The 24811-nt window shown below is 38.4% G+C and overlaps 1 protein-coding gene across 2 annotated transcripts in view; it reads left to right on the top strand.

Moving 5' to 3' along the window:
* Nucleotides 1-5331: 5331 nt before the first annotated feature.
* LOC124795107 (syntaxin-12-like) overlaps nt 5332-24811 on the top strand; it is a 58147-nt gene continuing 38667 nt past the window's right edge. Inside the window, exons 1-4 of one of the 2 annotated variants that reach the window (XM_047258957.1) lie at nt 5332-5539; nt 5705-5840; nt 5922-5991; nt 6324-6423. In XM_047258957.1, coding sequence (XP_047114913.1) covers nt 5726-5840; nt 5922-5991; nt 6324-6423 — 285 coding nt within the window. In that variant the 5' untranslated portion in view covers nt 5332-5539; nt 5705-5725. The remainder of the gene's footprint in view (nt 5540-5704; nt 5841-5921; nt 5992-6323; nt 6424-24811) is intronic. The other variant, XM_047258956.1, reaches the window with a different exon arrangement.

The raw sequence follows: 24811 nt of genomic DNA, 5'->3' as shown, positions 1-24811 counted from the left end.
TTGGAGGCGTCGCCTATGGTCTCTAATGGTGCAGCAATTTCTGGGGACCACCAAGGCACTGTCTTGTGTGGGGGGCAACCTGATGAAAAGGGACTGCCGATTCAGTTGCGGCAAAAATGGTATTAGCGATGGTCTGAATCATTTCATCGATGTTGCCATGCAATGGAGATTCAACGGTGGTAGCGGAGGTGAAAGCATCCCAGGCAGCCTTGCTAAGAGCCGATCTGGGCAAGTGTCCATGGGAGTGACATTGGGGTAGGGACGGGAAGACAGAAAGTGGTCACTAACACACAAGTCGTCATGAGCTCTCCAGTGGATAGAGGGTAAAAGACCAGGACTGCAAATGGAGAGATCAGTGCCATGTGCCACACAGAGACGTCCACACTTTTCACATATGTAACCTTTCTTCACAGTTTTCCTACTTTGAAACTTACTGTATCTTATTGTTTACAGAAATATGATAGGAAACTTTTATCTAACATGTGACGCTCAGGACCGCACATAGCGAAGTTTTATTCAAATAATCTTCAGAAGCAGCATTCCGCATGACTTTTTTCTTTGTCTGTGCCGTCTATAAACTTAGGTGTTCATCCCTTAGAGTCAGCAGATATTATTGCACATAAATCGCTTTACGGCATAACCTGAACACACTACACAAGCAAGCACACATGGGCTTCAGCTGCCTGGCGTCTGCTAAAAAGAGCAAAGATTCCACAGACGGTAGATAGCAATACGTTTCTCACATGGTCTTCATTTCCAGTAAATTTATGCATGCACAAATGCACATGTGTAGTTGCGCTGTTGGAAATTGATTTACATGCCCATAGTTGGAAACAAAAAGGGCATCTTACTGACACTCCTAAATTCTGATACTATACTCGTATTTTGTATCACAGATGGTATCTCGTAACTTCACTGTTCTGTGCCAGGCTAAACGAACTGACGTTCTGCTGACGTTCTGTTTAGGGTGAACACATCGCCATTTGACGGTGATGTTGTTTGACGGTCCTTGTCGTTGCGTTAACGTCTATTGTGGATCGGTCTTAACATTGTCATGTGAAGCTCTCATGCCAAGCACCTTCGATGTAATCAGCAGGAAGGCCTACACTAGTAAGATAAAACTTATTTCTCCTTGGCCAACTTTATTCGACATACATACAGATTAGCTACGAATTTTGTAGTAGTAGTAGTAGCTTTATTCATCTGTAGATCTCTTTTTACAAGGATATAGGACATGTCAAAGTATTTACAAGTTTAGACCAATTTAAAATAAACTAATTAGTATACACATATATTTACAGACTTCTAGTTAGACATAATCAATAGATTTACTCCTGGGGTACAATACTTTTTTTTACAAATAACGTATTAAATAATGTAATGCGACACCGTTCAGTCATATCTCACTATCAGTCACTGCACACACTGTACACATGGTGTATCATAACACTTCACTCACTACAAACAAACACACACACACACACACACACACACACACACACACACACACACACACATACACACACACTGGTGATATCTGGGACATTCTCTGTACCGCAACTTTCCATTTGCTATCCTGAAAAACTAAGTCAGCATCCCTCGATAATGAGTGAGATGTTGAGCTCAGAAAGAGAAAGGGGTGTTAGTATTGTGCTACGCATAGATTGGGGGTAAGTATTTTTAGAAATGAAAAAAGAAGGAAAAAACATAAAGTGAATGCGTTATGTGGAATGTTGGGTGCTTTATGATCTTTATTGTTATTATTATTATTATTATTATTATTTATTTGTACAACATTTTTTACCAAACCTCTACTCTGTTGTATCTAAGTAATCCTTCAATGTATAAAATGTATTGCATTACAGGTACTTCTTAGCTGCCTTTTTAAATAAGTGTATTTTTGCAATTTCTTTAATTTCTTTTGGTAATTTAGTGTACAGTTTTATTCCTTGGTAGAAAATGCTGTTTTGAGTTTTATGTTTATTTTTCTTGGTAAATGTAATTTGAGTCTATCTCTTGTTACATGGTCATGGACAGAGCTGTTTGTGCAGTAATTACCAATGTTATTTTTGAAGTGTATAACTGACTGGTAAATGTATTCACATGGAGCAGTTAAAATCCCCAGTGTTTTGAACAGATCTTTACAGTGAGCTCGACTAGTATTTTTGGTTATTATTCTTATGGCTCTTTTCTGGAGTTTGATTTTCCTGTGAGGGGGGACACGACTTTTGGATTGTTTGGGGGAAGAGACCAAACAGCGAGGTCATCGGTCTCATCGGATTAGGGAAGGACGGGGAAGGAAGTCGGCCGTGCCCTTTCAAAGGAACCATCCCGGCATTTGCCTGGAGCGATTTAGGGAAATCACGGAAAACCTAAATCAGGACGGTCGGACGCGGGTTTGAACCGTCGTCCTCCCGAATGCGAGTCCAGTGTGCTAACCACTGCGCCACCTCGCTCGGTCTCTGGAGTTTGAAAACTGTGTTCATATTCTGTGCATTTGTTCCCCCAAAGAACGCCATAGCTAAGAATTGAGTGTACATATGAATAATACGTAACTAAAAGACACTACATGTTACACTCTGATGATAGGATTCTAAGAACATAACACGCTGATGACATTCTGTTTGAAAGTATCTTTGTATGTTCACACCACTTCAACTGAGAATCGATATTCATTCCTACAAATTTTGCATTTGTTACACAGTCTATAGAGGTGCCATCTACATTTAATTTAACACTGTAATTTTTCCTCTTCGAACTGAAGTTCATTCCATTAGTTTTCCTTATGTTCAATGTCATTTTATTGCTTATTGACCAATCATAAACTTCCTTGAGAATTTTATTTGCTTCCTCGGCAAGGATTTCTCTTGTTTTCTCAGTGATTATAGTATTGCTGTCATCAGCGAAAGGAATTTTTTCACCATGAGTAACACTAGTGGGAAAGTCATTGATGTATATCAGGAATAGTATTGGTCCTAATATGCTATCTTGTGGAACCCCTATATTAACGCAGTTTGGTTCTTATAAGTGTTTTACCAAATGTTTAGATCTATTTGAAGTATGTGTTACCTCTACTCTTTGTACCCTATCTGCTAGGTATGATCAAAACCAGTCATCAGCAACCGCTCTTATTCCTAATGCTTCTAATTTATTTAATAGAATCTTGTGGTCGACCGTATCAAAGGCCTTAGAAAGATCCAAAAATATGCCTGTGACACATTCATCTTTATGAAGAGCGTCAAGTACAACTTCTGTGAATTCTGCTATGGCTGACTCCGTATTTTTGCCACTTTGGAAACCAAACTGTGATTCACTTAAAAGATTCTATTTATTCAGGTAATTCATTAATATGTCTTTCATAATGCTTCTATTATTTATGACAATGCTAACAGCAGGGAAATGGGCTGGTAATTTTCTTTGTCTTCTGCATTACGTTTTTTAAGCAAAGGTACAACTCTTGCCTGTTTTAACTGGTCTGGAAATGTCCCTGATGTGAAGGATTCATTTATTATATTTGTTAAGAGACCTTGTATAATCAGTACAAATTGTTTCAGTACACACATTGGTACTTCATCTAAGCCTACTGACTTTTTATTTTTTAGTTTTTGAAGAGTTTTATTGACTTCATTCTCTGTGGTTGGAACTAACATCATAGTATTTAGTGCAATACTATTTACAGGTGTTATATTTGTTTTGGGGAATTTTTGCTGTAACTTCTCTGCAATACTTGAAAAATGCTCGTTTACATATTTTACTAAGTGTTGTGGATCATCCTCCTCCCTTAGCAGTATGTTATTCTGCGATTGTTTGCCTCTCCCTGTTTTTCCTTTTTTATAACATCCCAGACTGCTTTGCTTTTATTTTCTGCGTTATATTCTCTGCATAAATGGAACTATATGCTAACTTCTGGCGTTCCAGGAGGCGTTTAAGAAAATATACTGCTGTGCAAGTGGACAGCTTTTGTGGGAACAAACAAACAATCTAAAGCCTGATTCCGGTCCCCTTGCCCTTCAGTGTTAGCACATTTCTTAGATAATGTTGCGGCAACATTAATAAGCATTTGTATTGCTGTACTCGTCTTTTCAGGAAATTCCGAATATCGTTAAAAAAAGTATATCATTCCATTAAAAAAAACGCGCTTTATTCAATATCTCAGCTTATACAGGAGTTAGGACCATTAAACATTTTCCGAAATCCTCGTTCCCACATTTTGAAACATTCACGAAGCAAATAGGGTGTTACGTCCTACGCGACTCACACTGTACATCTCGCATACGTTGAAAAAAAAAAAAAGACATATGTAGTGCATAAACCACAAACTTATTTTATTTATTTAAATTGTATGGCTAGGGCCCCCCAATCCAGGAAACCGTTCGCCAGGTGCCAGTCTTTCAATCTGACGCCACTTCGGTGACCTGGAGTCCATGAAGATGATGAGTACAGCACAGCGCCCAGTCCCTGGGCGGAGAAAGTTCCCCAGCCCAGCCGGGAATCGAACTCAGGCCCAGAGGATTGACAATCCGTCACGCTGACCATCCAGCTAATGGGGGCGGACATAAAGAAAGACAGATTCCTGACTTCTATAAACGAAGGTAGAAACTTAGTGCTCTTTTTCTGTATCTGCTGGCAAACGACTCTACATCTGAATAGATTGATTAGTATTCAGTTGCACAGAGATGTGTCCATGGACTTTCATTTGTTATAAGAAAAGAACCATATCCGATCACAAGTGGCTTACTTCTGAATAGACTGATGAATATTTAGTTATGTAGATATGAGGCCATGGAGTTTCATTTGCGGCAAAAAAAAAAAAAAAATTCATTTTGTATTAAAATCATCCGTTTTATACACTTCCCTCTGTATTTCTGCTGTTAGGAAAAGAGTGAAAATTTTGTATCCTCAGTGCTGTTATTTTTTATTTTAAAAGTTTCATCTGTTTCCATATTCTGAGGGGACAACATTAGGAAGGGAGATGACTTGGTCACAGTGGTCACTATAAGCAGTATTCACATGGGCTATTGACTGAAAGAGCTAATTTTCGCTATGTAGTTTACATTTATTTTGGAACTGTATTTATGTCTTGTAGGAAATTTTAATGCATCTTTGAGATTAAATGAGAGCTTGGGATCCACTGTGGTTTCAGTCATCCTGCACACGAAAATCAGCACTAAAAAAAAAAGAAATAAAATAAATAAATAAATAAATCTGAAATGATTTTAGGATCTCATTACTATTAGGTAATTCGTAGCGTTTCCTTCGCAGTAGTATGGAAGATAAAAACTTGTCTCGGTTTGTTGCAGATTGCAGAGATGAGTACGTCGAAATTGTGGTCACGGGCGTCAAAACATGAAGTCATATGACATCTTTGCTTGTGATCAATATTCTGGTGCAGGTTAATTAGATCGAGACGAAAATGTGTTTTGCGGAAGTCATTGTGGATTCTGCGTAGAGGGAGCCAAGTCTTGTATTTTATTAGAGTAGGCGGGCGTATATTTTAATTAATTTTGGCGCTGTGAAACTTCTTGGCCATTTGTGACAGGTAACATTCTTCCTCATGACAGTTGAAGCAATGATACTATTGCAGTTGTTAGTTTATGTTTGTCAGGCGTTTTATTAGTGTTGTTTATGTTTTTGAGTGAGTAATATGACGTACAGCTTACATAAGAATGTTGCTGACTATTTGTAACCTCTTTAAATTTTGTAGGCGTGGGCCTGTTCTCTTGAGATGGAAAGCAATTACGGGTTTTCATCCTATCATAATGGAGGGCCAACAAGAGAGAAAGATTTCCAAAAGCTGGCACAGACAATTGGCACCAACATACAAAAGATATCAAAAAATGGTTTGTACTAGCTAGACTACTTGACAATTGATTTAGGTAATATATAACGTAATGTTAATGTATAAAATGTTTGTTATGTAGTGTCATCCATGCAGAAGATGGTTAACCAACTGGGGACGCCTCAGGATTCTCAGGATTTACGCAACCAGTTGTGAGTATTATCTTGTAGTATCAGGTACATAATGGTAATGTGTAACTCGTTGGCAGAAGCCATAAAATAGTCATCATGCATGTAACTCTCTGTGTGGAGCAGTAATTGCTTGTGCTAAATATAGTATTACTTAGCCCAAAAACTTTTCATATTTTTTTGCTCTATTTGATATCAAACTTCATGAATGAATGATTGAATCATGTATGTGTCCGTAAGCTTTTTTTAAAATGCTTATTCACTGGGTCCAGAAGCATATGCTGTGCTTTGGCTTATAATTTACTGATAGTGTTGACAAGTTCTAAATACAATTGATACTTATTCTCATTTTTCAGACATCAGATACAACATTACACGAGGCACCTTGCTAAAGACACTAGTTCAAATTTAAAGGAACTTGCAGGTTTACCAGCTCCAGCTCTATCATCTGAACAGGTAGATGTTTCTTTTACTAACAGCAAGCAATCTTATTACACATACCCAAATTAATTTGAAGTTGATCTGACGAAGTGATTTAGACTGTAGATAAAAACCATATTTTTCATAGGCTACCTTAAGAGCTGTGTTTTATACAGTTAACAACTATATATATATATATTTAATAACTCCATTTTGGCAGTAAATGGAGAACAGAAATTAGAAAATTGCTGAATATGGAAGTGTGGTAAATTTTTACATATGGGCTGTTTGAGAATAACATACAATAATCATAAAACATTCAGTGGAGAATAAAAAAAAGAACTTCAGTTTCATCTTCACATAGCAAAATCTCACCAAACATTTCTAAAAAATTAAGTCATGAATCATTCCTATGATAAGCCCTTGACCATTGTGGTGATCTCAGCTGTCCTGTGTGATGATCCTGAGTAAGTGATAGCTACTGTTACCATCCCACCTTACAATTTTTTGATTTTATGTACAGTATGCATTCGTAATATGCACCAGTGTACTAAAATATACACTGGAGATTCTGTTGTATAGTACAGTTGTCTCAGTTAACAGCTTTAGTTTTTATGAAGAAAAGTACATTAAATATGGTGCAAATGTAGACATCCAGCTACACTACAGATCAATGTTTTGCCACAACCTTTGTTTTACATTTATATACATTGACTTCAACTCTCATAAATTTTCTCTTTAAACCTAACCTAGATCTTGGACTATGCTACAGATCAGTTTGTCACAATAGACAAGATTTCAGTGGGCTAATATCACACCCTAGCACATTGAGTGCCATCTACATTACACTTTGTGTAGTGTAACAACCCAGACGACATTGGCGGTTAGTGATACTGCGGTGAAATAAGTAAGTCTGAATATTAATTTGTATAAATGAGGAAAATTATATTTTAGCATTCAAGAATACATAGAACTTGTGGGAAAGACATAAGTTACCAAGACTGCGTCACAGAGTTAAGAGAACATTGTCTGAGAAAATGAGATTTCACTCTGCAGTGGGGTGTGTGCTGATATGAAACTTCCTGGCAGATTAAAACTGTGTACCTGGCCAAGACTCCAGCTCGGGACCTTTGCCTTTTGCGGGCAAGTGCTCTACCATCTGAGCTACCCAAGCACAACTCGCACCCCGTCCTCACAGTTCTAATTCCACCAGTACCTCGTTTCCTACCTTCCAAACTTCTGGCGAGTTACTGGCGGAATTAAAGCTGTGAGGACAGGGTGTGAGTCATGCTTGGTAGCTCAGATGAAAGAGCACTTGCCCGTGAAAGGCAAAGGTCCTGAGTTTGTCTCGGTCTGGTACACAGTTTTAAACTGCCAGGAAGTTTCATTGTCAGAGAGGTCTATTACACTCTGTGCAGTAAACTTTCTCACTGATACATACATATGAGAAATGTTGTTTGTATATCCCAGACATCACCTTTGGAAAAGTATATTTTGGATGTCACTTTCACAATCAAACCATATTGTTTGACAATATTCTGAAATTTGTCCCTGTTCAAGGGTTGCGATAGATCAGCCAACATATCTTCTGTGCACAAATAATCTACCTTAGTATTCCTTTGCTCTGTGTTCACTTATAAAATTGTGCTTTATATTGATTGTTTGGTTCTGGTACCAGTGACATTTTTGGGTAAGTCTATAGCTTCCTTGACATCACAGAAAATTCTGGCGTGCTAAGAGTCTGTATCTCACTTATTAGTTACGATCTGCAACCTTCCTTGCATTACGTGTGATGGAACCACGTACTCTTCTTCTACAGTGTTCAGTGTTACTGTTTTCTGTCTTTAGAATATAAGTCCTCTCATTAATCTAAAACCATATCCAATAGTGGACTGTGTATTCTTCACTCACTTCCCCAGTCTGCATTACTATGGCTCCTGCGTTTTATATTTCCTCTTTACAGTATCTTTATAGTCAGTGGGACCTTTCAGATATCTAAATATTTTAATTGCTTTCAGTGTTTCTCATTTGGGCTGCAGCATTTGTGCACTTCACATCAGCTTCATTGGCCATCCGATTCATCGCTATGGAAATTAAATGGGATTACAGTTACTCATACTAGTTATCTTCATCATCATCATCTTCTCCTCATCCTCCTCCTCCCCCTTTTTTTCCCCAAATACTTTCTGTGTGTATGATGATTGGTCTGTAAATAACTCTTCTGCCTTGTATTTTTAACGCCCTCCATACCCTCCCAGGTAATGCATGTTAAACTTGGTTTGGAGATGCCTCTTAAAATTGTACATCATTTCATCTTTATTTGTAAATGATCCTCTTAGCCATTGTTTTGATTGCTTCCTCTATCATAGATACTGTGATCTGTCTTGGATTGTTTAATATCATCTTTGTCCAAGATTTTATGGCAACATCTGTTCCAGTAATATCCATGTGAAGAGACATGTATGCATTTAAACAACCACCAAATTTTGCCTTTTTATAGATGAGATTTTCTGACTGTTTCTGGGGGATCACATGTATTTCTTCCTCTTATTTCCCATTTAAGCAAGCTCTCTTCATGTCCATTAAGTGGATTTGTAAATATTCTTTCATTGCTAGGGCTAGAAGCATCTACATGATGCACTTGTCTATTCAGCCATTTTATTGAATATCCCTTGAATGCTAGTCATGCTTTACATTTTGGTGGTGCGCTTTGAGGACTTCTTGTGTTAAATACCTGTTGTGCCTTTAACATTTTCTTCCATTCTGGCATTTCAGCCCATTCAAAAGTTTCATTTTGAAGAAATAACTCCAGTTCTTTTTCCATAGCTTTTCTCAGTTGTTGAGAATTTAGACCACTACTATCCTCTTAACTGTTGTGGGTTCATCTTGAAAATACTGGACTATGTACACTTATAACTATAATATATAATAGGTTTAGGTGCTCGAGAAGAATGTCTTTAAATGTTTTCTTCCTCTTTTTCTCTTCTAGAACTTCTTCATAGAATGTATCTGTGTTTTTGGCCATCTTATTCTTCCTCTTCTTCAGTTTGTTTCTTCTCCAGAATTAATATTTCTTAAACTTGGTGACGTTAATAAAGTGATTATAATCTCTTGGTGGCTCTCTTCTATTTTATTTTTATAATTCTCAGATAATACATCTCTGCTGGTTATTGTCTCCTTATTTGTAGGTTTCATGGGCTGGTAAGCCTTTGAGCCTTTATGATAGCCTACCAAAATATATTTTTTAGACTTCGAGTCTCATTGTTCCTGATGTTGTTTCAGGATTTGTGCCATAGCCTCGCATCTAGAAATTTTAAAGTTTCTTAGATTTTGCTTCTCCCTGTGCACACTTTATATGTACTTCAGCTTTTTGATTGTTTGCTCAAATACATAACAGTTGATACCACCTCTGCCCAAAAACATTTACGTAACCCAGCATCAGATAATATACTTCTTGCTTTTTCAGCAGTAGTCCTACATATTGTGTATAATTTGTAGTTTCTTATAATGTTTCTTTTGTTCTTTTTGATTGAGGTACTGTGTTCTGTAATCAGATCTGACAGTTGTGATCTTCTTTCGTGATTTTCCCTCTTCTATGTTGCAAAACTTCTCAGATATGTCCCTCACTTGATCTTTAGAACTTTTTTAAAAAATGTTGTATGTTGAGGAATTAATTATAAATGTAAGAAAGTAATGAATTCCTCCTGTAGACTGACACTCCATCCATCCATCCACAAACATCCCATATGTACTATCTGCAAGATGTATGTGATACTGCTTTTATTAGGGTTAAAGGGTAATCCATTCTGTTTCCATTGTATACACATTTCAGTGGATTCCTTGCATTTACCACAGTCTTCCATTCCTGTTATCATATCCTTTATTAATGACATACCTTTTCTGTTAGGTGTCCAAGCCTTCCCTGCCATAAGCAATATCAACTCTCTTCTTTTACTGTTGGAAAGTCCTCAAATTAGTACCTTGAAAATTCCAATTGTAATTTTTGTTCCACTCTGAACATCGAGAAATAGCTCATTCAAATTGACAGCAGATGAAAAAGATTTACTACTTCTAGATCCAATATCTTAAAACTTTCTTATGAAGTCATCATCTAGTGGAAATCTTTGATATACGAGGTCTCTTAAAAATTCCGGAACATTTGTAATTTTGCGCCGATGGTGTGTTGGAACGAAAGGCAGCTGGCATCTCTGCACACAACTCTATTTAATGTGTAACTTCTGGAAGTTTCAATGTTGTATGTCTGTTTAGTTATTGTTCATTGTTGTATTGAGCAGAACATTGTGCCACGCAGTTTGCAAATTTCGAGATGGCAGAGTTAGAGGAGCGGTGTGTCTGCATTAAATTTTGTTCGAAACTCAAGGAAACCTTTATAGAGACACACCAAATTATTCAGGAAGCCTATGGTGATGAGTGCTGAAGCTGTACTCAATGTTAACAGATGGTTCACATGGTTTAAAAATGGCCAGACAGAAGCCAAAAGTGACCCTTGTTTAAGAAGCCCTTAGACATCTACAAATGTTGCTCATGGCAGGAACGTCAATGAAATTGTGAGTGCCAATTGAAGACTTACTGTCTGAGAGATTGCAGAAGACTGTAACATTTCAGTTGGATCATATCATGAGATTTTGACACATCGTCTTGGAAAGCGTGGTGATGCCGCCAAGTTGATCCCACGGCACATGTGTCAAGACCAGAAAGACATTCGCCTCACAATCTGTGAAGAGCTTCTGGAGTATGACATGTTGCTTAAGAGAATCATAACTGGCGATGAGACATGGGTCTATGGTTATGATATGGAGACCACGGTTCAGTTTTTGCAGTGGGTCAGGATAGGTTCTCAAAGGCCAAAAGAAGCGCATCAGGTAAAATATCAAAGCCATACTGGTATTTTTCTTTGACTTTGAAGGATTAGTTCATCTTGAATTCATGCCACAGGGACAAACTGTTAATCAATGGTACTATTGGGACACGTTGCGATGCCTGCAAGAAAATGTGAGAAGGAAATGGCCTGAAATGTGGCGAGACAATTCATGGCTCTTGCATCATGGTAACGCATCCACACGTGCATCGCTGTTGATGCGTGACTGTTGCACAAAAAACGAAATCACTGTGCTGTCTCATCCACCATATTCTCCAGACATGATCCCTGCAGACCTTTTTTTTATTTCCAAAGTTGAAAACCACATTGAAAGGATGAAGGTTTACAGTGATGAATGAGATAAAAGCAAATTTGCAGATGGCACTTTGTATGATCCAGCAAGAGGCCTACCAAGACTGCTTCCAAAAGTGAAAACGGTGTCGGGAGTTATATGTCAGTTGTGGAGGAGAGTATTTTGAAGGAGACCATGCACAATAAGTAAAAGGTAAGCATAGAAAAATTGTATGGACAAAGTTCTGGAAATTTTTGAACAGACTTTGTAACTGCTTGAGTCAGTGGGGGGGGAGGGGGGGGGGGGGAGAGACTGGTATATTCATGAAATTTAGTAATACAAGCTTTTCAAACTTAATATGACAAATACAGCTTATAGTGCCTACACCAATGGCAATATCTTCATACACTTTGTAAAATTTATTTATTTATTTAATTATTTTTGAAATTTCAATTACAGCTGACAGCCATAAGTAAGTACTGCAGAAAGTTTGATAAACCTCTCTATCACATCTGTAAATAAGGTATTTAGGGTGCTCTGAAGTTTGAGTTACTGGCTGTTTGTTCTAGAGGAGTCCACTTGATTTGGTAAATAGTGAGAAGAAAAATAAAAAGAATATATAGCTTAATAACTGAATCGTTTAGAAGAGGGTGTACTCTAGTCAAGTGAGAGTTATTCATATTTGTTTGAAGCTTCCTCACTGAAAAATTTTCCAGGGGTTTCCACTGTTCAGTTATTCTTTCTATTGATTGGAGCAAAGAAAGCCAAGTCGTACATACATACTTCAGTATATAATGGAGTTTAGTTCTATATATATTTTGGCGAAGTTTAAAAGTAGATTACCTTTTGAACTTTTTGGAAAAAGTAGTAAATGCCCATTGCAAATTCTTCAGCATAAAAATATTTGAGGCTTTTTGCACCTGTTTGTGAAGCTAAATGAAGCAACTAGCAGGAACAAGCTTTTATTTTTGTGTGTTGTTGAACTCTCCAAAAAAAAAAAAAAAAAAAAAAAAAAAAAAGGGCAGCAACTCCCTTTATATTTCTTGACATTGTATTTGCATATTTGCATTACCTCATGCAAATGAAATGCAATTTTTTCATGGAATTTCTTTCATAACAACTTGTCACTTAAAGAGAGTAAAACTTCCTTTGCCAGAATTGTGTTGAACATTTTTGCTTGTTTAACATTTTTAATGTCTGTTCTACCATTTATTACAAGAGAAGAAGGGTTGACTTTTAAATGTTCTGCTGCTATATTCTGACAAGCAGATAGAGTGCAAAGATGCGCTCTACTTAAGCTGTTTTATTTCTACCATGACTATTTTTTACCAGTCTGAGAATTGGGAAACACTTTTTGAACAGCTGTGAAGTATGATCTGCACAAGAAATTAGCAGGGAATAAATGAACCAAAAAGCGTTTCAGGATCTTCCTCATTAGGTTTTATTTCAAATACTGACAATGATGTATTTGAAGGCTTAAGGGTTTATTGATCCACATGGCCTTAAGACAAAAAATGATGATGGCAGTCATCACAACCAACATGCTTTATAGAAATGTCTCATAACACACTGTACAGAATACATGTTGGACATTTTATCAAACATTGGCATTCTGTACTATCCTGTTCCTAAATTCCTGTTTACTTGCACTTTTTAATTACACTGACAATTACTGTATTAACACCTTGGTATTTTGCAACATTACTATCTGAATTTGCTAAAATTCTTAGGTCTTCTTTTACAGAACTTTTATTTATTGTGATCGTTTTTCACTTTAAATTTTTCATGTTCCTTCTTACTACAATCCATGACTAGTGGTACAGAAGTTTCCACCCTATTACTTTTTTCACTTTGTCTATTTATCATTTGCACTGTTTAATCTCGCAGTATCATTTGTGCCAGGCTTGTTAGAGAAACTATTAACAACTTCCAAAGGAGCAAGAAAACATAGAATTCCTTGCATTTTTGGCAAAATAGCTAAAAAAATCCTTTGTAGCTAACATTGTTTTGAATTCTAAAAAGACAAATAAAGCCACCAATTACAGATTATCACAAAATTACTCCCAGCACAATTTAAAAAATTAGAGAAGATGGCCATTACTAAGAGTGTCAGTGTGGTGTGTATTAATAAGTATGGATAAATGGGTGAAATGTGCATCTTGTGATGTCGCCCGGTTATAAAAAATGCAACAGGTTTCAGACAAATGTCGTAAACCTTGGGACATCACTTGGTTCAAAAGCAGGTTTATTACTATCTGAAATCATTCATAGACAGATTTACTGTGTACTCAGGAAGGAAATCAGTAAAATCTATAAAACATTTTAGTAGCATATGATTAGTGAAATGTAAACATTACCTTTTTCATTTTTTTAAACATCAAATTATGAAATGTCTATTTCTGCAATTTTTTAGTAACTTCCCATAACTCTGTAATTAAGGTGATTAAGCCATAACAGTTATGATCAATCTGTAACAGTTGGCAGCCATGTCAAGAGCTTTCATACCTGTAATAATATGCACTGATGCTCTCGAATCTAAAATCCATTCTGGTTCTTTATTACCCATTTTCTCAAAGACATTGATAGATGTAGAATGCCTTCCCTCAGTTAGTAGTACTTTTCTCTTGGGCTATTTGCAACATATGTTTTTCCTTTGTACTCAGCCTTTTGCTGTGTAAGGATGCAAAGTGACGCATCCTCTGACACTTGTAGCACTTCACTGGTTTCTTCTTTTTATACTTAAAGTGCTGAAGCTGTCTCCTTTTGCAGAGTATGGCTATCTGATGCACTCTTGACATCGTGCAGAATCATTACTTTTGCGCTGTCTCCTGTAATCGAGCTTTCTAACCCTATACTCGTGAGTGCATATTTTTTGGACAGTCCTGCTAGCAGAAATGTGTCAATTCATTCATCAGGACTGTCTGAGTGCTCCTTAGTCAATTTGATGTAGATATTATTTTTTGATGTACTTGTCCACATTCGAGCACTTATTCAGTTGAGAGGTTATAAGCTCATGGAGTAGTCATACTTTCCTTGTAGGACCTCCATCTTCAAATGTGCTCCTTATTGCATACTTATTTTGCCATCACAGCTTTCTCCGTGTGTTCGTAGATCACTGGGTCAGCCAATAATATCAACTTTGATCTTGTCTTTCCATCCGTATTTGTGTAATTTTGTCTAGTGGGCTTCATTGTATCATTCACTATGTCCCTTAAATCATCCTAGTGTAACTATGCTTGCACATCACTCTCATGTAGCATAGTTCTCCTGACTACCTACAAGTTACTGTATTTGTGGGATTTGTTCCACACTAATTTTTCACAATTATCTTTATTGCTAGTAAGGACAATATTAAATAACACGAACTCCTGTGCAATCCGCTCGTTTCAATAGCCTCCAGTACACATTGCAGTAATTCTTTTCTTATTTATATCAGAATGGTTATTCAGAATGTGTTGTGAGCCTGTAACCTGAACTATATTGTTCATATACCCAACATGTGGGTACATCTGCCTCAAAAAATCTGAAATGACATACTTGGAATTGTGAGCCAATATAATGTAGTATTGAATGAGAGGTATTAGAGCAAACTGTACTTTGTATATGACGTGTATGAAGAAAAGATATTGAAGTTCTTGGTAACATTATTGCAATATTCCATACTTTAAAACTCTGAGTAGCCTTAAATGGTTTTGGTTTCATGGGCAGGCACATTATTTCATCTGAAAGACACTTTCAAAAACCAATGCTTTGTAATGTAAGAGCTAACATTTATATGCCTACAGTTGTTCATTTGTAAACAATGAAACAGGAGTAAAATTCTATAAAATTGCAATTATACTGATAATGTTAAAATTACAAAGAGAAGGAACGATAGCCAGTATTTACCTACATATGGTGCAGTTCCTCATACTGCCAATAGTATCAAAGCAGAAAATTGATAGCCTGGCTTTCAGTTCTTCATCTTTGTTCATTGGGGGAAAAAAGAGGCATTGATTGGTGAAACTTGGAAGAAGGAAGGAAAAGGGGGGGCAGGGCAGGTCACTCAGATGTGGAGCTGAAAGGGACCAGTGAGGATGAGGAATCAGAGATAAAAGAAATCAAATTAGTACATTAGCAAACACTAATAGAGTTTCAGTTCAGAGATGGTATGATAAAATGGAAAGAGTTGGAAATCCCATGTGGTGTAACAGGCATTCATTTTTCTTGAGTCATGCTTAGTGATTGAGCAATGGATGTCCCCAAGGCAGACAGTTACCCTGTATCCATTCGTGCATTAAGTTCATTTGAGGTTTGTCATTTCTGTGTGTGATATATAAAAGCTGTGCTGTGAACATGTCAGTTGATGAACATGAATGTATTCATGTGTTGTTGTGTCTTTAATATTTGCCAATGGTGGGGATGGGGTAAGTGGTAGTGGATGGATGCTTGGGACAGATTTGACAGCATGAATGATTGCAGGGATAGGAACCTGGGAATTTCATGTAGTTTAAGGTGTTTCAGAGTTCTAGAGTAGGACAATGTGACAGGGGATGGCATGTGGGAAATATTGGGGAGATGATCTCATTTTATGGCTTAATTTGAGAAAAATCAGTATGCTAATTAACTGTTAGAGACCGTGGATAGTAAAAGGTGGTGAGGGGTCCAGCTCTTGTTTTAAAGGGCAGCTGTGGTGGTCAAATGTCAGTATTAAGGAATTTGATGCTGGAGCAGATAAAATTACCATGAATACCTAGTGAGTAGGAGGGGCAGTGTTTGACACATAAGGAATGACAGCTGTTGAATTGGAGAGATTGTTTCTTGTTGCTTGATTTGACAGAGGCTGAGATTGGTACAGGAGACTCTGAGATGGCGGTCAAAATCTCGGAAGTTTGCTTTGGATGTGGAGAAGAAGCAAGTGAATTTAAGTTGAATAGGAGTTAAGCTGTTGTGGGAAATAGACCATTGTACTTCTGCAGGAGCCCAGATCACAAAAATACAATCGGTTAATCTGTACTAAGGCAGTGGACACGACCTATGTTAGTTGAGGGATGTCAGTCATGCAACCCATGGATAACCTGGTATAAGATGGAGTGGACATTCCTCATTCCCTTTGGAGTCACCCAGATTTGTTTGTCACTCAGATCTCAAAGGTGAAGTTCTTAAGGACAACGAAGTAGTTCGATAGTGACAGTGAGTGAGGTTTCTGGGAGAGTTTCTGATGGGTGTTGGAAGAGGTCATGTTAAAGGGCTAACAGGCTGTGTGCATGTGGGTTGTTAATATAAAGCTAGGAGTGCATGGATAGGGACAAAGAGGAATTTGAGAGGAAGAGGGCTGTTAAGGGATTTGGGTTGTTATGAGAAGTGGTTGGTGTCTTTTATGTGGTGGGGTGTTGGGGGCTATGTGTTATGTGTTTGAGATTGTAGTGTATGAGGACTGAGGTGTGTTTGTTTGGAACTTTGAGGCTTGGTCCAATGAGATAGCCAGGTTTGTATTTTAGTTTCTAAGTAGAAAGTAGGGATGTGTGGGTGAGCAGGTATGAGATGTGCAGTGGAGGTATGCAAGACCTTATTAGATGTGTAGGGCTTATAGAATTTTCTAAATTTCAGTTCGGGTGGAAGGATTAATCATGAGGAACAATTTTGTGTGTCAGTGTGTCCAAAAGGTGATAAAACCCCTCAGCCACAACTCCCACCACCCCCCACCCCCTGGCCCACCCCCCACCCCACATCCCAACCCCCACCCTAATACCACATTAGAGGAGCCTCTTTATTCAGCGATGATGGTGGTGGTGGAGTGTCAGCGAACAGATCCTATACAATTCATGTCTCAGCAGGAGCAAAATTTGTCAGTATTCTAAACACGTTGTGGGTGAAAGTTTGAATTGTAATCAGTTTGAGCACTTCTTGGTTTAATATAAGTTTTACAACATAACAAAGTTACACATACCACAGTTAGCTTTTAGAAATGTACTACTATGCAGTGGTATCAAGAATGGAATTTTTCCTTTTTCATGGAAACTGAGAAGGGTATTATACTTAGGGTTTTCAAGATATAGCAGTTGGTGTGGGCACTGTGAGATGCCTCTTTCCACATAGTCATTAAGTAATTTAAATTCTTTATCATTCCATGATTTGTAACACATATGATTCATGTAGTATATTCCCATGTTAGGTTTATAAGAATTTACTAGATGGTTTCCTTTCCTAATAAAATTGTGAAATTGTGCACTCTTATCTGCCACTTGTGTGTTGTGTTCTTATATGTGAAATATTACATAATTATGGTTTGTCTTACTACATTCTGGAATCATCTAATGTGACTTCTAGGATAGTTCACTATACAAGATCAAGACTGATTAGCTTCCATCCCCATGAGTGATAAAATTAAAGATTTTATCATGAAGATTATTAGAGTATTTTTGTTCCTTTTGAGGACTTTAAATTTCAGTTCCTACATTACTGAGTTCAGTAGTGGTAACTTTTGTGATGAAAACAATGGTGGTGATTATTCTGGAGTACTTATATAGCATTTCATTTGAAATATTAGGCTTCATTGGAACTCAGAAAAGAGTGGGCTCTGATAGTTCATGCAAATAAAATATCGTTTCAGCTAGTCACTATTGTCAGATAGTTTTTACACTGCAGCCTCTTAATTTTTCACTGTGGTTTAATTAGCAGATGTACTGGAAAATGATCATGCTGTGTATTGAGAGATAATTCATCATCAAGATAGGTAATCATTCTCTACTGACCATTGCCCTGTAAAGATTACAATTTTATAATAAAACTGTGGATAACATGAAGAGAATGTGATATAGTCTTCATATGCATGCTAAAAAATGTTCAGCAGACCTTTTACTGAATGGCATCCACTCTACATATCTGCTATATTTTCTTAGAAACAGTGGTAGTTCTGAAATTTATGTATACGACTGTTGTAAATGGGGACGAAGTGACCATGTTAAGTGTAAGAGATGTGTTATAAAACCAAAGGGAAACATGCTGAATATCAGCTGGGTCGAGTGGGAGATGCATTTTGAAGGCTTGCTGACATAAGACAGGACAGAGTAAAAGGAAATAAAGTGGGAGATACGGGAGAATGTGGAGGATGAAGAGATAAGAATATAACTAGGAAAGCAGTACCGAAGGTGGCTACACATCTGAAGATTGGGAAATCACCAGCGCCTAGAAATGTACTGTTAGAGTTCATGAGGTATATCCCAAGCATTCTGTATGAATATTTAAGCAAGTTAAGCTGAAGAGCCAAAGAAACTGGTGCACCTGCCTAATATCATGTAGTGCACCTGCGAGCATGCAGAAGAACTGCAACATGATGTGGCATGGACTTGACTGTCTGAAGTAGTGCTGGAGGGAATTGACAACATGAATCTTGTAGGGCTGTCCATAAATACGGCGGTGATCTTTTCTGAACAGTTTGTTGCAAGACATTCCAGATATGCTCAATAATGTTCAGGTCTGGGGAGTTTGGCGTCCAGCAGAAGTGTTTAAACCCAGAAGAGTGTTCCTGGAGCCACTCTGTAGCAATTCTGGACATGTGGGGTGTCGCATTGCCCTGTTGGATTGCCCCAAGTCAGTTGGAATGCCCAATGGGCATGAATGGATGCTGGTGATCAGACAGGGTGCTTATGTATGTGTCACGTGGAAGAGTCCTATCTAGATGTATTGGGGGTCCCATATCACTCCAACTCCATATGCCCCACACGATTACAGAGCCTCCTCCAGCTTGAACAGTCCCCTGCTGACATGCAGGGTCTGTGGATTCATGTAGTTGTCTCCAAATCCATACACGTCCATCCATGCAATACAATTTGAAACAAGACTCGTCTGACCAGGCAACATGTTTTCCTGTAATCAATAGCCCAAATTTGGTGTTGATGGGCCCAGGCGAGGTGTAAAGCATTGTTTTGTGCAGTCATCAAGGGTACACGAGTGGACCTTTGGCTCCAAAAGCCCATTTCAATGATGTTTTGTTGAATGGTTTGCATGCTAACACTTGTTGATGGCCCAGCAATCTGCAGCAATTTGCAGAAGGATTGCACTTCTGTCCCCTGGAATGATTCTCTTGGTCCTGTTCTTGCAGTATCTTTTTTCAACCACAGCAATGTCGAAGATCTGATGTTTTACTGGACTCCTGGTTTCATGGTACACTCGTGAAATGGTCATTCAGGAAAATCCGCTCCTCATCGCTACCTCCAAGATGTGGTGTCCCATCGCTTGTGTGGAGACCGTAACACCATGTTCAAACTCGCTTAAATCTTGATAACTTGCCATTATAGCAGCAGTAACCAATCTAACAACTGCGCGAGACACTTGGTGTCTTATATAGGCATTGCTGACCGCAGCACCGTATTATGCCTGTTTACATCTCTCTCTCTTTGAAAATGCGTACCTATACCAGTTTTTTTGGCCCTTCAGTGTATTTTATAAATGTATGTGGTATTGAGGGGGAGGGAATTCAAGCAGAGTGGAACTTACCATATCGAAGCCCCTTATATAAAAGAAAAGTAACAACAAAGTTTGTTGCACCAAATCATGAGTAAATGGAGAAGTTTGTAAATGAAGTGGAAGAACAAAATGGTTTCAGAACAGGCTGGTGGTTTGTAGATAACATCATTACTCGAATACAGATCATGGAGAAGTGACTGGAAAGGAATTTAAGCAGTCATTTGGTTCTCACCCATCTTGAGAAAGCACATGACACAATGTCACTAAAGCTGTTGTTCAAAGTTCTGTGGTCAGGGGAACTGCCAAAAATTTATGTAAAAAGCATCATAAACCTCTACAAGTCAGCACAATGTATCAATAAAGTGGGGAAAGAAATTTCTAGAGAGGCCCTCAGAATAACCAAAGGACTGAAGCAAGGCTGCTGTCTGTCTTCCACTCTCTTATTAAAGATGTGCAGAAGGCACTGGATCTGTGGTGTAGAAAGTGCAAGATTGAATTAGAGAACTACACTTTCTTATACTGATGATCAGGTCATTATAGAGGATGATGATAAAAATACCAGACGTATCTTATTTGCTTAGGAAGTTGTTGGAAGAGTATAAAAGTGGGGTTCGAAAATCAGTTTTGGGAAGACAGATGTTTATATTGCGGAGAAAGGGAACTAACTTGGATGATGACGTCTTATTAAATCGTGTAAAGAGTTACAGTACCTGGGTAACATCATATCACACGGTGGAAGATGTGACAGAGATACCTAACATTGGATGGGTCAGGAAAGAGTGGCTATCCAAAAATTAAATCCAGTAGTTGGGTCCTCAAAAATGAGTTTAAATGTTAAAATGCATTTATACAAACTGTCCAAGGAATCAATACCAAGCTATGGTAGTGAGTCCTGGGAACTCAAAGAAAGAAATAGAGAGACTTAGAGCTTTAGAAGTGGACCACTTCAGAAAAGCATGTAGAATTTCTCAACATGATTATGTAAGAAATGAGGACATAAGAAAAAGGAGACATTCATAGTGTTGTGGCTAGAGTGGAAGACAGACAGCTATGATGGTCTGGACATTTCACAAGAATGGATGAAGACAGATGTCCAAGAGAGTATTTTCATGGCAACCTCCTGAAAGGAGAAGAAGAGGAAGACCATGGAAAGTGTGGCTAAGTGGTATCTGAGGAGCGGTAGAGAGAAGAGGAATAGAAGAGGATGAGGAAGAAAGACGAAATTTTGGTGTTTGAAGAGAGAGAGATATGGGATGTGGTGACAGCTGTAGGACTCCCACAACAAGAATAATTTGCACTATGTTAGGTATCTTGATAACATTGTGAAGGGCTGGAGATCCATTATAGTAGATCTATGTGACTGTGAAGGGTGGATGCCATGAGTGTTAATATGCCCTAACTACTGTATTTGCATCGGGAAAAGGAACACCTATCTCTGTTACACTCCAGGCTGGTGTCTTTAAGTTCTTGGAAAAGACACTAAAGGTTTGCTAAATGTTCAGTGGGAGTACATCCTGAAAACGACAATGTCATCCAGATAATTGATGCAGGACGGTACAGTTGCAGTAAGCTGTTCCAAGAAACTTCGGAATTTTTTTCAGCCCCTGCCATACAGGCAGCCCAGCATGACAGGTGTGTTGGAGAGCAGCCTGCATATTAGGGGCAGGAGACAGTTTTCCAGCCTCCAATGTGTAGGCTACCCAGTACAACAGGCTTATTGTGTTGGAATAGTATCGGGCCTGCTTGGCACGGCAGCCAGCATGCCACAGCAGGAAAGATTTCCAAGCCTTTGACATATAGGCTGTGCTGCCCAAGAGGTAGGTTGTGGGAGTAGTGCCAGCCTGCTTTGCCAAGGTGTTTCCCAGGGGGTACATATGTGCATACGTCCGTCTGTTGAGGAATGTGACGTAAGTGGTGGTATCCAACTGCAGTCAACCACTGTCATTAGCAATCTGCATATTTACAAAAAATTTGACTGTCTTTGACTGTCTTGCTTCCCACAGAAAGAATATTTTGATTCCTGGCAAGGGCACTCATTACATTCATATGTAATGACACACTGTGGACAAGACCTAACAGTGCATCCTGTTGCAGTAGCACACTGACTGCATGGCTAACAATGATAACTGCTCCTGGCTTGCCACACTGTATTGGGGTGCTGCAGAAATAGATGGGTACCATTACACTTAATGGCAGAAATAGCCAGATTGTTCAAATCTACCTCTTCACTGTCAAAAGTATCATGCAGCTCTAGGATTTTTAGCACTTTTCTTGGCTAGGATCTGGCGAGTTTAGAAAGTCTGCTCAAATTCTAGCATCCAACACATTTTGCATGATGGAATCTTGTGACATAGCATCACCTGAAGACTGTCAAAAAGTACTGCATCAGGCCACTAAGCTGTGCTGTCCTCTTATCAGTGTGACTGGTGCAGTTGCTTCTGCATATGGAAAAACTTGTATCTAACAATACCATAAGAATTTGTGCCTCAAAATAGGCATTAATCTTATCCACTAACCATTCATAGTCAGTCTCCAAATGAGACTCTGAGAAATGCTTGGAATGCAAGTGATACACATTGATATCTGCAGTTTAGAGAAAATTTACTATACAATCTGTACCTGTAACATTGTGCACAACAAAGTGTGCCTTCAGTTGTGCACGGTACTCAGACCATCTTCCTGTTGACTGTCTAATTCTCTGAATTTGTATGCTGACATTGACATTGCTTGTTGAGATACTGTTACTGTACATTGGAGTTGAACCAGTTGAGATACCTGGAGTAACTGTTACCTCTGCTGCCCCTGTAATATCTGAGTTAGTTCTGGTGTCTGGTTAACCATGAGGACCAGTGGCCACAACCACATGTTAACAGAACCAGACAGTGACCCAATCGCCCTCCACAGTCCCTTCAAAAGTAAGAAGCTCACACACACCATCATATAAGTCCTTGGAAACCGTTCATTGTCAGACAGTATGGCAGGACTGAAACTCTGTGTGGATGAAGAGTACCTCATTGTCAGCTTTTGTATCCTAGGATTTGTCTGCAGTGGGGAAGGAACTGTGAAGCAAACAGGATAACACACATGGAACACATACTGATATTTATTACTCTAGCTAGAACGCTTTCCTCAGTGTTGTGGCAGCAACAAGATGCATTAACTACTTTAGTCATAATGATGCGGCTCATACCACACTAAAGTACAATCTATAATTCTCATTAGCAGTCAAAGTCCAGGAAATCATAACTAGAAACACAGGAAATGGGTAGTACATGAATTGACAAAGCTGGCTCAAGATCTAAAACAAGACTGAGACCAGGCACTTGGTGATTTTTATATATATATATATATATATATATATATATATATATATATATATATATATATATATATATATATATATATATATAAAAACAAAGATGAGGTGACTTACCGAACAAAAGCGCTGGCAGGTCGATAGACACACAAACATACACACAAAATTCAAGCTTTCGCAACAAACTGTTGCCTCATCAGGAAAGAGGGAAGGAGAGGGAAAGACGAAAGGAAGTGGGTTTTAAGGGAGAGGGTAAGGAGTCATTCCAATCCCGGGAGCGGAAAGACTTACCTTAGGGGGGAAAAAAGGACAGGTATACACTAGCACACATGCACATATCCATCCACACATACAGACACAAGCAGACATGATGTGTCTGTATGTGTGGATGGATATGTGCGTGTGTGCTAGTGTATACCTGTCCTTTTTTCCCCCTAAGGTAAGTCTTTCCGCTCCCGGGATTGGAATGACTCCTTACCCTCTCCCTTAAAACCCACTTCCTTCCGTCTTCCCCTCTCCTTCCCTCTTTCCTGATGAGGCAACAGTTTGTTGCGAAAGCTTGAATTTTGTGTGTATGTTTGTGTTTGTTTGTGTATCTATCGACCTGCCAGCGCTTTTGTTCGGTAAGTCACCTCATCTTTATATATACATACAATCTGTGCAGAGATGCCGCTGCACTTGTTTCATGGAGGCATTTCCCTGGCCTCAGCTTTCTGTTGGATGCAGGTGTGCTATTCAGCTGGTGTCTGGTGATACATATGGCACTTGCTAGTGCCAGCTGTTGAATCTCAGTGTGGGTTGCTAGATGTTGTGTGTGTAACAGAGGACAACACCACAGTTAGCAATCATTTCTTTTATTTTTTGTAAGCCTTTTATTCCAAGCAGTCTCATGAAAAGCAGTATTTAACATTTATAAAACTTGGAAGCATTTTATTCTGTTGTTATAGCAAAATTTAATGAAAATTCTCTGATCAATTTTTATAAAAAGCAAATGTAACCATTTGGCGACTGACAACAGACTAAATATCCAGTATGGGTAGCACTGTACAAACACTTATCAAACAATGGAAAATCTAGGATGGAACGTAACAATATTATGAAAAGGAAAGTTGCTACTCACCATATAGTGGAGATGCTGAATCGCAGATAGGCACAATAAAAAGATTGTCGCAAATTAGCTTTCAGACAGTATGGCCTTTGTCAAGGCAACTGAAGCCAGCCACAGGTTTGTGTGTGTGTGTGTGTGTGTGTGTGTGTGTGTGTGTGTGTGTGTGTGTGTGTGTGTGTGTGGCCGAAAGCTAATTTGTGACAATCTTTTTTCTGCGATTCAGCATCTATGCTGTATGGTGAGTAGCACGTTTCCTTTTCATGATATTGTTACTGTACAAATACTTTTCAGCCATGTTTCATAATATCAGAAATTTCCTTTTACTTTTTGTACTCTCCCTGTATTTGTCATGTAGAAAGATTGCAAAATCTATCGAAAAGC

Source organism: Schistocerca piceifrons, chromosome 4, assembly GCF_021461385.2.
Source record: "Schistocerca piceifrons isolate TAMUIC-IGC-003096 chromosome 4, iqSchPice1.1, whole genome shotgun sequence".
Lineage (NCBI taxonomy): Eukaryota > Metazoa > Arthropoda > Insecta > Orthoptera > Acrididae > Schistocerca > Schistocerca piceifrons.
The sequence above is the reverse complement of the archived record's forward strand: the minus strand, read 5'-3'. Positions and strand labels throughout refer to the sequence as shown.